Genomic DNA, 14,006 nt, shown 5'->3' on the forward strand with positions numbered 1-14,006 from the left:
AGCTGGGCGTGGTGGTGCATACCTGTAATCCCAGCTACTCAGGAGGCTGAGGCAGGAGAATTGCTTGAACCTGGGAGGCAGAGGTTGCGGTGAGCCGAGGTTGCACCATTTCACTCCAGCCTGGGCAACAAGAGCGAAACTCTGTCTCCAAAAAAAAAAAAAAAAAAAAAGGAAGAAGAAGAACATGATCAGCCAAGCCCTCAGCTCAGGGGACAAGGGGTCTTTGCCAAGGCAAGTAACTGGCCTCTCCTACATTTCCTGGGGGCCAACCACCTGAGAATCAGACAGAAGGGATCTTTTGGCTCTGGTGATGCACCCCACTCCCAGACCTGTCACCATCTGACCTGGACTGCAGATGCCAGGTTCTGCAGGACAGCCGAAATGTTCGTGGAAACTGCTTGTTCATAGCCTGAAGCCAGGACCAACTACACAATTTGCAAGGCCTAGGACAAAATGAAAATGTGGGGCACCTTGCTCAGAAAATATTAAGAAGGTCTGTGGTCTTCCCTTTCAAAGCAGTCTCCCTTACATCCTCACATAGGATGTATGGAATTTGTTTTTTAAAAAATCTCACAGTGGTGGAAAGGAGGAGGGGGTGGGGGTTCAACACAACTGATCATAGTTTGATCATTGATGTAGACAGATGATGACGTAGGCATGAAACGTCAGGGTATCATTTTTCAACCTTCACCTGTTTGAACGTTTCCATAAATCTGCAAAATGCATCCTGCCTTGGAGAGCAACCACAAGTGCCTCATCAAGCTTGCTTTCTCTGGCAAGAAGGTCCCCAAAAACCTAGCGCCACACACTGTTCTAGGAAGATGTGCTCAGATAGGAGGGATCCTTCAGCTCTGGTGATACAACCCATTCCCAGACTTGTCACCATTTGACCTAGACTGCAGATGCCAGGATCTAAGGATATTAGATTCATGAGAGGAGACCTCAGAACAAGTGGTCCATTGAGGGTGATAAAAGCAACTCAAACTATTTTCCCCCTACTTCTGTTGCTTGAGTACTGTATAAGTTGCATGCATCCCTTACTGCTGTGTCTGCAATACCCTCTTTCAGGAGAGCACCAGCAATGTTTCTTTTATGTAGTGTAAGTGCCCCTTTGAGAAGATCAAAACAGCAAATGGGTTCAGACTGAAATTGGCCAATGGCTTCTAGCAGATAAGTAGATAAAGCTTGAGGATACGCATCCTCCTAGGTCTCATCAAAGGCTAGAAGCTGAGCAACCAGTTTGGAGACCTGACCTGGAGGTTTCTGGACCTCCAGTCTGTCTTAAGATGTCCATGAGGGTTTTTCCTCCCTGGATGTCTGAGGACTGACTGCCATCCTGAATGAATCAGTAAGTATCCAAACTAGGAAGGTCGTGACCAACTGACTACTTCAGAGGAAACAAATGGTCATCTATGTCCTTCACCCTGGGAAGGCAACAGTACCTAAGATAGAAATTCAGGACCAACTGGCCAAAATATACAAGACCACACTGGATATCATCTTTGCATTTGGATTTAGAACTAATTTTGGTGGTGGCAAGACAACTAGCTTTGGCATGATTTATGATTCCTTGGATTATGCAAAGAAAAGTGAACCCAAACATAGACTTGCAAGACATGACCTGTATGAGAAGAAAAAGACCTCAAGAAAGCAATGAAAGGAATGCAAGAACAGAATGAAGGAAGTTAAGGGGACTGTAAAGGCCACGTTGGTGCTGGCAAAAAAGGTGGGCTGGAGATTGGATCACAGCCAAAGGAGTAAAGGGGCGGCAGTGATGTTATCTGCAGCCATTGTGGATTTTTTACAAGAAGATTAATAAACTAAAAACTCTCACATGAAAAAAAGATGCCCAGGAGAATTCAAAAGGCACCAGCACCAGTTACTCTTCATTGACAGGACAGAGGTAAAATTTTTGCTTTTACCAATTAGCGGAATTTTGTCACCAGGAGAGTGGTTCAGGCAATTAGAAACGTGCTTGGGGCTGGGCATGGTGGCTCACGCCTGTAATCCCAGCACTTTGGGAGGCCAAGGCGGGTGGATCACTTGAGGTCAGGAGTTTGAGACCAGCCTGGCCAACATGGTGAAACCCCATCTCTACTAAAAATACAAAAAAATTAGCCAGGCATGGTGGTGCACACCTGTAATCCCAGCTACTTGGGAGGCTGAGACAGGAGAGTTGCTTGAACCTGGGAGGCAGAGGTTGCCGTGAGCCAAGATCATGCCACTGCACTCCAGCCTGGATGACAGAGCTAGAAATGTGCTTGGATAATACTCAAACGCTACTTCCATACACGACAGCAGTTTTCAGAAATCATGTCTTAGAACATTCAGGCTGCTATAGCAAAATACCCTAGACTGGGCTTATCAATAACAGAAATTTATTTCTTATGGTTCTAGAGGCTGGGAAGTCCTAGATCAAAGCATGGTAAATTCAGAGTCAGAGGCAGGGCTCCTTTCCTGACTCATGGATGGGCCTTCTTTCTGTGTCCTCACTTGGCAGAGGGAGCCAGGGAGCTCTCTGGGGCCTCTTTATAAGAGCACTAATCCTATTCGTAGGTCACAGGGCTCCACTCTCATAACCTCATCATCTCCCAAAGGCCCCACCTCCTAAAACCATCACTCTGGGGATATGGATTTCAACGTGTGAATTTTGGGGGGACATGAATATTCAGACTGTAGCAAATGGTTCTGACTTATAGTTTCTCTTCTTCCCAATCACTTCCTATGTGCCAGTAGACAGTAGAGCATGTAGAATTCTTCATGATTCCTAATATCCTATGCAGTGTGCAAACCCTTCTTAGCAGATGGGTGTAAGAGTGCAGAAGTCTAACAACAGACCAGAAGCAGACCATTGTCAGTCTGCCCCTGGGACTCAGTATTCCTCATGCCCAATGTCCCCAGTGCCAGTGTGTGCTTTTTTTTTTTTTTTTTTAAAGAATGATTGTATTTATTTCTCAGATAGTGATATAACTTTTTTTTTTTTTTTTTTTTTTTGAGGCAGAGTCACTCTGTCACCCAGGCTGGAGTGCAGTGGTGAGATCTCAGCTCACTGCAACCTCCGCCTCCTGGGTTCAAGTGATTCTCCTGCCTCAGCCTCCTGAATACCACCACCTCGCCCGGCTAATTTTTTGTATTTTTAGTAGAGATGGGGTTGCACCATGGTGGCCAGGCTGATCTCAAACTCCTGACCTCAGGTGATCCACCCACCTCAGCCTCCCAAAGTGCTGGGATTACAGGCGTGAGCCACGGTGCCCAGCTGCAGATAGTGATATAATTTATAGTGTAGTCAATTGGGTTGAACTGCCACTTGCAACATTTTCTTGTGTGACTTAAGGCATTAGAAAAAAAGAAAAAAAGAAGAATGTCAAGACAGTGAGAGCAGGGCATTAGATAAACAAGGGACCCTCCTGAGCAGAAGGCCCCATGTGACTGTGCTGGTTGCACACCCAGGAAGCTGGCTCTGCCCAGAACAATGCTTCCTGGGGCTTTAGGGACATGATTTTTTTGTACAAAGAAAGTGCCCCATGTTTCCTTGGAGAACGGTGATAAGGAAAGGGGCTGGGCTTATCTCCAAACCTCTTGCCAACACCTAGCAGAGAATGTTCCTAGGGCAAGGTTGGTCCAGGGTGAGCGCTGGGTCTGAGCGCAAGACAGTGGAAATGGCTTTGTCCTGGGACGCCTCCCCAGACTCTTCCTTGGGCATGGTGCCTGGTGGGTGTGCATGGGTGTGCCAGACCACGGCTTAATGAATGCCACCTCTGTTCAGAGAGGCATGTGTGCATTTTGTCTATGCCATTAGCCCACTGTGTGGCCTTGGGTAAGACCCCATGTCTCTCTAGCCTCAGTTTCCCTAATTATAAAGAGTTAACAAAAGTATTTCCAAGATTCTCTTTCACGCTAACATGCTGTGATTCTAAGTTTATTTGTCATTAAAATGAGTCAGTCTCAGCTGGGCATAGTGGCTCATGCCTGTAATCCCAGCACTTTGGGAGGCTGAGGCTGAAGGATTGATCGAGCCCAGGAGTTGGAGACCAGCCTGGGCAACATAGTGAGACCCTGTCACTACCAAAAGAAAAAAAAAGAAAGCAAAAAAAAAAAAAAGAATCAGTCTCTCAGTCTCTTAAGCCATAAGATGAAGAATTTCATCCCGGGAGGTGACCACCTGTTGGAATCTCTCCCTTCCCACCCCCCATCCCTACCACCATCCCCCAAACTCACAGGGAAAATCAATCCCCCACCCACCAGCCTTTGTGGGATTTGCCAATACAAGTAATTATAAATCCAGTGACCCAAGAGAAGACCCCTGCCCAGGGCATCCCACCCCATGCCAGTAGCTACAGCTGTTGCCCAAAGAGGCCCCAGCTATTGGGCCAAGTCCACCGGGAGGACAGAGCAGCTGCATCTCTCCATCACTAATCTCCAACCTGGAGCCATGCCTAGTGTTTCTCTACAAGTTCAGTCAGGGGGTCCGCTTCATCAGAACCACCAGGGGACTGTGAAAAATGCAAGTTCCTCAGTGCCTTCCAGACCAGGCTCTAGGGTGGAGCCCAGAAATTCTGAGGAAGGGAAAAAAAAAAAAAAATCTCCCAAGCCTCCGTGAAATGATTAGATCACATTGTCTAGCATCTGGGAGAGCGTGCTTGGAGCATTTTCTAGAGCCGGTTTGAGGCAGCACTTGATTGATTGCTGTTCACTAATCAGTGGGTTATCAAATGGCCCCGGGTTTGAGCTCGGCTACCCCAGCACAGCTGATAAACCAGCCTCATAAAAAGCCCAGCAAGCTTTGACTAGCCTAGCAACATATTCCTGTTGGGTCCAGATGCCTCTTTTTTTCTAAAAACACTCCCTCCTCAAAGCCAAGCAGCAATAATCAAAATAGTAATAATCAACATTGCATTTCATGGCTTGGGCCTCTATATGGTACTCAAGGCAATAGGCCTTATGAATTTGCAAAGCCCTAATTTTAAGAGAGCATCTCACTCTGTCACCCAGGCTGGAGTGCAGTGGCAGGATCTCAGCTCACGGCAACCTCTTTGTTTTTTTTTTTTTGTTGTTTTTTCTCTTTCTGTAACCTGTGACTCAGGCCTCTTTGGGCCTCTTTGGTCCTATAATTTTCTTTGTTTTAGGGGCGGGGTCTTACTCTGTCACCCAGGCTAGAGAGCAGTAGTGAGATCTCAGCTCACTGCAACCCCCACCTCCCGGGACTCAAACAATCCTCCTACCTCAGCCTCCCGAGTAGCTGGGACTACAGGCGCATGCCACCAGGCCTGGCTAGTTTTTTGTATTTTTTTATGGAGACAGGGTTTTACCATGTTGGCCCAGGCTGGTCTCCAACTCCTGAGCTCAAGCAATCCACCTGCCTTGGCCTCCCAAAGTGCTGGGATTACAGGCATGAGCCACTGTGCCTGGCCTCAAAACTCTATTATAATCACCCCCTCACTCCCACTTTAGAGATGAGGAAGCAGCTTCAGAGGAGTTAAGCAACTTGGCCAGGGTCTTGCAGACAGGAAGTGGGAATTGCATCTGGAGCCTGTGACCGTGGTTCTGATGCAGGGCTGTCTTTCACATCTAGGTTAGATCTGAAGTCGCCTTTCTTTGTGGCTAAGAGATGTAATTCTGAAAAAATGTTCCTTTGTTCTGGAACAGCTTTATTTCTGAAGATTAGTAGCTCAAGGCATGCACATCCTGTGAGCAGGAATAGAGCACGTCATTGATTGGTGTGGGGGCGGGGGTGATTTTAAAGACAGCTGTCTCTCGGACAGGTGGACAGGCTGTGTTGGGGGAGGGAACTCCATGCTGAAGCTTGAAAGTCTGCCACAGGTGTGTTGGATGTTCCCCACCCCCATGGTGCAGGCACCATTTCTCTCGTGGCCTTTGAAGTTTCTGAATTCAGTCCCTGAAATCATGTACTATTTCCTGGATGTTGTCCGCCTCCTGCATAACTGCTCAGTCAGGAGAGTTTGGTCTCGGTACTCCTATGTCCCTTTCTCCTGGAAAGTCACTAAATATTTGAACTCAGATGACTATAGCTTAACGAAATGGCCTTGGTCCAACCCAACTTCCCTAATTTTTGAGACCTTTTTTTTGTTTGTTTGTTTTGAGACAGAGTCTCACTCTGTTGCCCAGGCTGCAGTGCAGTGGCGCAATCATGCTCACTGCAGCCTCGACCTCCCAGGCTCAAATGATCCTCCCGCCTCAGCATCCTGAGGAGCTGGGACCACAGGCATGTGCCATCATGCCCAGCTAATTTTTGTATTTTTTGTAAAGACAGGGTCTCACCATGTTGCCCAGGCTAGTCTCAAACTCCTGGGCTCAAGTGATCTGCCCACCTCGGCCTCCCAAAGTGCTGGGATTACAGGTGTGACCATGCCTGGCCCGGGACATTGCTTTCTAAAGGAGGGTAGGGCTTGTCCCAGGTGAAGCTTTGTGGATGGAACTTCAAGTGTGACATAGCTGTTTAGGATCCCAGTTACCCTTCTCAGAGGAGGTTGGAGTTGCTGTGAGCAGAGGCTGCTGCGGAGGGAAGATGTCAAGACCTCGGTTCGAATTCCAGCTTTGCCGCCGCTGGCTTAGCTGTCGCGTGCTGGTCAGTACTAAGTGGTGATGACAGCTGCTGACCTTACAGAGCGCTCACTGTGTGCCAGGCATTGTGCTGTGCCTGCGTGTGCTTTGCCGGCTTTAGCATCACAAACATCCTGCGAGGGAGGTTTTTGTGTGCTTGCTTTAGGGAAGAGAAACTCTGCAAAGGTCATCTGGCTGAGGAAGTGGCAAAGCCACGACTCGGACGCCAGAGCCTGGCTCTGACCTCAGCGCTCCAGCATCCTCCTCCCGCCCCAGTTCTCCCACCTGTGAAGGAGTGCGGTGCTGCGGGCCCTGCCCATTCCCCAGGGGGATGTACTTGGGGAAAACAGACATTCAAGTGAGTCCCACGGAAGGTGCTGGTGCCCCCACTTCATGCGGCACCAGCTGGACCTGTGAGACACTGCTGGAGCCCACAGACCCTCCTGGAGCCCAGAGCTGGGCAGCTGTGGCCATCCCAATGCATTTTTGGAATTCTCCAGATAGTAGAAAAGTCACTTCCTGAAATAGTTGGAAGACATGGCTGGACAGCATTCCCAGGGCATCTTTTTATTCACGCAGCATTGCACAGTTAAGACAAGGGGCCTCCCCATAGGCAGCGGTGGAGTCTTGCTCCCAGGGCCTCCTGCACAGGGCAGGAGGCAGGACAAAGACGCTGAGCTGGACAATGAATGAACAGGAACATATCACATTGCTGTGGCCACAGGCCGGCACAGGGCTGGAGAGGCAAGCCTGGCATGAAGTGGGTGGCCTGATAGGGAAGGGTCGCCCACTTAACAAATATATACTGAGCCTGACTGTATCAGACTGTGTTCTAGGCACTGGGAAAAGGGGGGTGAATAAGACAGATCTGGCCTGCTTGTGAGCGAACATTCTAATGTGGGGAGACAAGCACATAAATCAGAAGATGCTGTTGGGACTGTGGAGGGCTCTGAAGGCAGTAAAGTGGGGTGATGTGAGGAAGAGGCGTGGGCGGCCTGCCCTGGAGGAGTGATCAGGGAGGAGGTGGGTGCACTTGCCTGACTCAAAGGAAGTGACCAGGTGCAGAGCTGGGGCTGCTCCTTTCCCGGTGGGTGGGGAGAACGTCAAGTGCAAAGGTTGGAGGCAGGAGTGAGCTTGGCATTTTTTTAGGAATGGAAAGAAAGCCACAGGGCATCGGGGGTGAGCAAGGCGAGGGTGGGAGGAGGTGAGGTCGTGGGCTTGGCAAGGACTAGATCCCATAGGGCTTGTGGGCCATGGCTTTGTTTAGAAACGCTTCACGGCAGAAGGTCCATTCTGGGTCATGTTTGTGCGGAAAGTGGGGAGGTCATTCTTAGGGTGGGTGGAAGGAGCTCTGAGGGACAGTAAACAGACTCGCTGTTCTGAAAACAAACTGGGAGCTGGGCGTGTGGAGCGGCCCCGTGGTAATCTCTCTTCTACCACTTTTTCATGCCTTGCAGCACTTTGCCCATAGGGAGGAAGGGGAAGTGCCCCAGCTCGCTGTACATGGCCTGGCTGGAGACCCTGTCCCAGGACCTCAGACCTCCAGTCATCCTGATCCGAGGAAACCAGGAAAACGTGCTCACCTTTTACTGCCAGTAACTCCAGGCTTTGACATCCCTGTCCACAGCTCTGAGTGTGTGGGATAAGTTGGAACTTGATAGCCTCTAGTCCACAGGGATGAGACTCATGTTCTGTTGCACTTTAAGTGGCAGCATCTGATGATCTCACCGAAAAAGATGGTAGATTTCCAAATCTGGCTGGACTCCACTTCCATGGGACACATTCCCTGGGTCTTGTGTTTATGGGCTAGAGAAATAGCAGATGGAGCTGCAAGGAAAACTCTCTAAAGCATCCTATTCCTTTTAAAGGATTTCTTTTGATTTTGATGACCATTAATTAAGAGTTCAGTCTTTGATTTGTATGCAAATTGGAGTCCCAATGCTGGGCGTGAATCTTGACAGTTTCTACAGACCTTCCTGGGTGAAAGTTCCTAAATCATGCCCTGCTTCCTCCAATAGGAGAATGGGAGCCTCACCTGTAGGACCTACAGGCTCTCTAAGGAATGCAGGTCTCTCTCTGAGCCTCCACAGCCAGGCAAATATATATATATATATATTTTTGAGATGAAGTTTTTTCTCTTGTTGCCCAGGCTAGGGTGTAATGGCATGATCTCAGGTCACTGCAACCTCCTCCCGGGTTCAAGCATTTCTTCTGTCTCAGCCTCCCGAGTAGCTGGGATTACAGGCACCTGTCATCACACCCAGCTAATTTTTGTATTTTTAGTAGAGATGGGGTTTCACCATGTTGACCAGGCTGGTGTTGAGCTCCTGACCTCAGGTGATCCACCCACCTCAGTCTCCCAAAGTGCTGGGGTTACAGGCCTGAGCCACTGCGCCCGGCCCAGGCAAATTTCTTGAACCACTTCTCACTCCCGTCACTTTCAATAAGGGGTCTTTGATGTCTTCACTGGTTCTTTGGACGAGGGACTTTTCGAACTTTTTTGGTTGCAACACACAGTAAGAAATATATTTCACACTGAGACTTGCAGCGCACACACACGGAAACGACCAAAACAAAAATGTCACAAAACAATACTTACCCTTCCCTGGGGGACGTCCTCCAGTATGTTCTGTTCTGTTTATTTTTCACTGTTGGTTGCAATCCAATAAAATGACTTTGGGATCCACTCATGGGTGGGGACCCACACATTTGAAAGGCACGGCCACCTTTCTGTTGTGCCTTGCATTTGTCCACACACAGGGAGTCTGGCTGAGCTGGGGAAAGGCCACGGCTGGGTGTCATTGCCATTTTCCCAGCTCATCTCACCGGGAAGAAAAGCAGATTGACAGAACACGTGAGGAGGGGTATTGATGGCAGGAGAGTCAAAAAAGAGTTTTAAAGAAGGGGCAAGGTTGAAGGAGTCTAGTGGCAAGGGTAAGATTTCAGGCATGGTTAAGAACAGACGACAAGGATGTCAGGAATGAAGATGTGGAGAGGGGTGTAGAGATGGCAAGGTTGGCAAGGAACAGATAGGCAGGAGCAGGTCCGAGCCAAGCCTAGCCCGAGACCAGGTGAAAGGAGAGGGGAGGAGGAGCCACCTGCAAGAGATGGAAAGAGCAGGCGGCAGAGGGGGCTGGCAGGGAGGGGCTGTTAAGAGTGGGGTTGGAGGTGGGAGAGAAGCTAGGACAAGGGAGATGGAGAAAGGACCTATACCTGGCTCACGGAAGGCCTTCAGGTCACTACACATTGAACATCCCCAGTGTTTGAGCCCCCAGAGCTAGGGTGCAAGAGCACTGCCATCGAATGCCAGTGGGTGAGGCCAAGTGAGAGGGTATTTGCAGCTCTAGACATAACCAAGAAGCGTAAAGGTGAGTTGTTTGGTGGGACGACTGCCTGTGCCTTCTTCCGATGGCACTGGGGTGGCTGAAGGAACAGACATCTTTGGGTTTCATCAGCCTCCTCCAAGACTGCTGCAGTGCCTACACTTTAGGCTTCAGAAGGAGACTAAAGACTTCTAGACTTTAGAAGGAGGTCTGAAGTCTCCTTTCTGGAGTTACAACCCAAAGGATGTTAGCATTTCTCAGGTCATCCCACTGCAAAGCCCAGAAGGCTTGGGGCTCCCAGGCTGTTCTGAAGCCCCACTGTCTGACTGCCTCAGGGCTTGCTGCGAGGGACTGGGGCACGGCCAAGCTGACTAGGAACAGCTCTCGTGCTCCTGAGGGACCTGGAGGATGGGCCTGCCTCCCAGCCATTGAGCTGGATCCTGGGATAATTCTTAACTCGAAATAAGGGGAAGCATCCATCAGGGAGTGTTGGCCTTTCTAGAGCCACGTAGAAAACAATTTTCTGGTTCTTCAAACCTCAAAGAGTCCTTGGTCCAAAAAACAGAATGTTTTGGCTTTGGGTGTCAAAAAAAAAATTTTCACAATGTCAGAAATAGTATGTTTTTAACAATAATAATAGCTTTGTAAAAAAATAAAAAGCTTTAACAGCGAGGCCATAAACAATGAAATGAATAAAAACTATGGTCACTCAGTCAACGGAACTTATTTGTTTTGGAACACACTGTTTTTCAACTCTGCTGAGTGTTTTGAAAAAATGAACTATTGTTTTTCCAACCCTGGATTGAACTCTTCTCGGAGCCCCTACTGGTTCTGCAGGTCATAGTGCCAGATTTCAACATAAATATTTATAGGAGCCATTTATTTTCCCTTTGATTCTCTTCCATGCATTTGCAGACTCACGGGGAACCATTTTTCTCAGCCTTTATCAAAGTCCCCCAGCATTTCCCATCTTGCCTGACACAGAGAGGTAACAGGTTGAGTGAAGGAGCCATGGCAAGGCCACCAGGTGACTGGGATTTGAGTTTCAATGTCTCCCCAAAACTGGCTGTGTGACCTCAGATATGCCCCTTCGCGTCTCTGGGAGGCTTCCAGTCTATGAAATGAAAGAATTGGACCAGAACAGGTGTCCCCAGCCAGCTGACCCAACAGTGACTGTGGTTTGGCCCAGGAGTGGTTGACAAAAATTGTGGCTGCATCAGGAGGTGGGGGTTAAGGGGAAGGGGTACACATCCCTTGGTCACCCCCAACCCACTGCCCTTCCCAGCCCACCACTTCCTACTCCCCTGTGGTGTGAGCCTTTGCATCCAAGGATTTCGAGTTTCTCTAGATGATTATTTGGCCTATTAGCATAAGAGATATAGGGCCACACTGCCTCTCTGTCCCTGCCTTTGGATGACAAAATGCTTCCCATTTAGGAGTTTGTGCAGTGGGAAGTACTATCCTTGAAGCCTTCCCTTCCTCTGTGCTGGCAGAGGAGGGAACCATCAGGGCCAGGGCCAGCCTCAGCCCCAGTGGCCACCCCAGCAGGGGCTCCTCCCTTCTCTCCCCTGGGATCCCTGCCCAGTCAGCTCCCAGTTTTGCCCTCAGCATTTCAGCCTCCAGATTTAGTATCCTCCCTCAGTGCCTGCCCAGACTTCCTATGGCTTTGAAGTAATTGCAGTACCACCTATTTTTCACCCAATGGGCTCTCTGGGCTCTGCTTACCCAGGCAGAAAGCTGTGGGCCTCCTTAGCACATGGAGAGTCCCCGTGTGGACTGAATTCCCTTCTAGACCCCTGCCTGGACTCTCTAGAGTGGTGAGGGGGAGGAGGGGTTCACAGGGATGAGACCAGCTGGAATGTTCCAGAAGAACCACCTGGCTGGGAGGCCTTCAGGCACATGCAAAGCAGCCAGGTTTGGTTCATAGCTGTGTACAGCTCAGGATATCAGGGAAAAAATGCTGCCAACTCCAAGAATGTTCACAGAAATGGGGCGCAGGAAAGCCCAGCCACTGGCTTCATTGGTAATTTCCCACTTGAAGTGAGGTTTCATCCTGTGACCGAAAGCAAAAGTACAACATACGCACCCACTTCCTAAAAGTGGAGCCATCACAAATACAGTTTCTGTAAATACTCTCAGAAGAACCACCTGGCTGGGAGGCCAGAGAGCAAAATGTCTGATAGATGAAAGACAGCGGCAAGAAAGGACAAGTGGTTTTATTTTAACTCATAAAAGTTACAAATAAAACATTCTACGTTTGCAAAGGAGGGAGCAAACACATAAGGTCAAGGGGATTAGGAAAGTCTTTATAGGGAACATGGTGTACAAAAGGGGTACACATTCCTTTGTCACCCCCAACCCACTGCCCTTCCCAGCCCACCACTTCCTACTCCCCTGTAGTGTGAGCCTTTGGATCCAAGGATTTCGAGTTTGTCTAGATCATTATTTGGCCTAATAGGTTCCAGAGATTGGTGGGATTCAATAGAAAGAGAGAAATGAGATCTGGGGTGGGAAGAAGGATTTCTGGGCAGCAGGGGTAGCTTGAGCAAAAGACAGAGTGAGGATTGCCCCGGGCATGTCTGGAGAACAAGAAACAAGCCAGTTTTCCTGGAGTGTGAGGGAAGTGTGTATAGGAAAATAAGACTTGGCCGGGCACGGTGGCTCACGCCTGTAATCCCAACACTTTGGGAGGCCAAGGCAGGGCAATCACCTGAGCCTACAAGTTTGAGACCAGCCTGGGCAACATGATGAAACCCTTTCTTTACAAAAAAAAAAAAAAAAAAAAAAAAAAATTAGCTGGATGTGGTGGTGCGCACCTGTGGCTTCAGCTACCCCAGAGGCTGAGGTGGGAGGATCACTTGAGCCTGGGAGGTTGAGGCTGCAGTGCTGTGATTGTGTCACTGCTCTCCAACCTGGGTGACAGAGCAAGACTCTATCTCAAAAAAAAAAAAAAAAAAGGAGGAGGAGAAGTAGCAGTCCTGTCATATGAAGGGCAGAGTAACAGGCTTAATGCTGAAGGGAAAGAGAAAGCAAATTGATTTGGGTTTGGTACTTTAAGTGTGAGAATGCCCAGGTGGTCAGAACTGTGGTCCTGGAACCTGGGAAGGGCTCAAGGTGCTCCCCTGTTAGCCTGCAGCTCTTTGAGAGCAGTGACCATAAATAGATTTGGCAGTCATGCTCTTGGTCAGGGACATGGAAGTCATAGCTTGGGTGAGATCAAGAGAGAAAGTACAAAGAAAGAACAGGGCTAGACCTTGGGAAGGGCTATATTTAGGAGGCAGAATGAAGAAGGGTCAGTGGTGAGGCAGACTTGAAAAGAGCATTGGAGGGACAGGAGGAAAACTCAGATCACCGAGGAGGCACCCGAGAAGGGGATCAAAGAAGCTCAGAGTCGACCATGTAGTAGCTGTCTGCAAAGGGGCTGGAGCCACTGAAGGTGCTGTTGAATTTGGGGTTGAGGCATCACTGGGAGCCTTGCAGTGAATAATTCGGTAAAGCGGCAGGTCAGGGGCCAGGGACTGAGGAATGAATTTGTGGGCAGGAAAAGAAAACAGCAGCCCTGCTTAGAGACTTCATACTTGAGTAAGCCAGCAATGGAGAGATTGAGGGAGATACAGTGGAAACCTGAGGGAATAACAGACTCAAGGAAAGTGCTTTGACTGTTGTTATCGTAGGGCGTGTATTAGGGTAATGCTAGGCTATGCTGCAGTAACAAATTGCCCTCTCGATGTTAGAGGCTTACAAGACAAAGTTCTGTTTCTGTTACAAATATTCCTACCACAGTCAGGCAGCTCTTCGGGGTTCCTCTTCTCCACATCGGGACTCAACGATCAAAATTACTCCTGTCTTGGGAAGCCACCACCTTGACCAGTAGTTTCCAGCTCACTGAAGAAGGGAAAAGAGAGCTGGAGGGTCACGCACTGGCTTTTAAGTGTTTCCACCCAGAAGGGACGTTATTTATTTCCACTCAAAGCCCATTAGCCAAAGCCAAATAGTCACATGGCTCCACCTAACTGCAAGGGTGCTGGGAAATTTGGGGGAAGATATGAATATTCATTGAACAATAAATGTCTCTGTTACAGAGTGAGGGCGAGTAATAGAGACCTGAGTGTATCGATAGGT

General features: G+C 49.0%; 1 protein-coding gene and 1 pseudogene across 4 annotated transcripts in view; both read left to right on the top strand.

The window, feature by feature from the left end:
* The window catches only part of SLC12A3 (solute carrier family 12 member 3), a 49,549-nt gene extending 40,269 nt beyond the window's left edge, over positions 1-9,280 (top strand). For all 4 annotated transcript variants that reach the window (XM_510983.8, XM_009430847.5, XM_001138088.7 and 1 more), the window contains exon 26: positions 8,019-9,280. In XM_510983.8, coding sequence (XP_510983.5) covers positions 8,019-8,160 — 142 coding nt within the window. In that variant the 3' untranslated portion in view covers positions 8,161-9,280. The remainder of the gene's footprint in view (positions 1-8,018) is intronic.
* LOC104002634 (small ribosomal subunit protein eS24-like) lies at positions 721-8,101 on the top strand (annotated as a pseudogene).
* Positions 9,281-14,006: the final 4,726 nt, after the last annotated feature.

Source organism: Pan troglodytes, chromosome 18 (assembly GCF_028858775.2).
Source record: "Pan troglodytes isolate AG18354 chromosome 18, NHGRI_mPanTro3-v2.0_pri, whole genome shotgun sequence".
NCBI classification, from domain to species: domain Eukaryota; kingdom Metazoa; phylum Chordata; class Mammalia; order Primates; family Hominidae; genus Pan; species Pan troglodytes.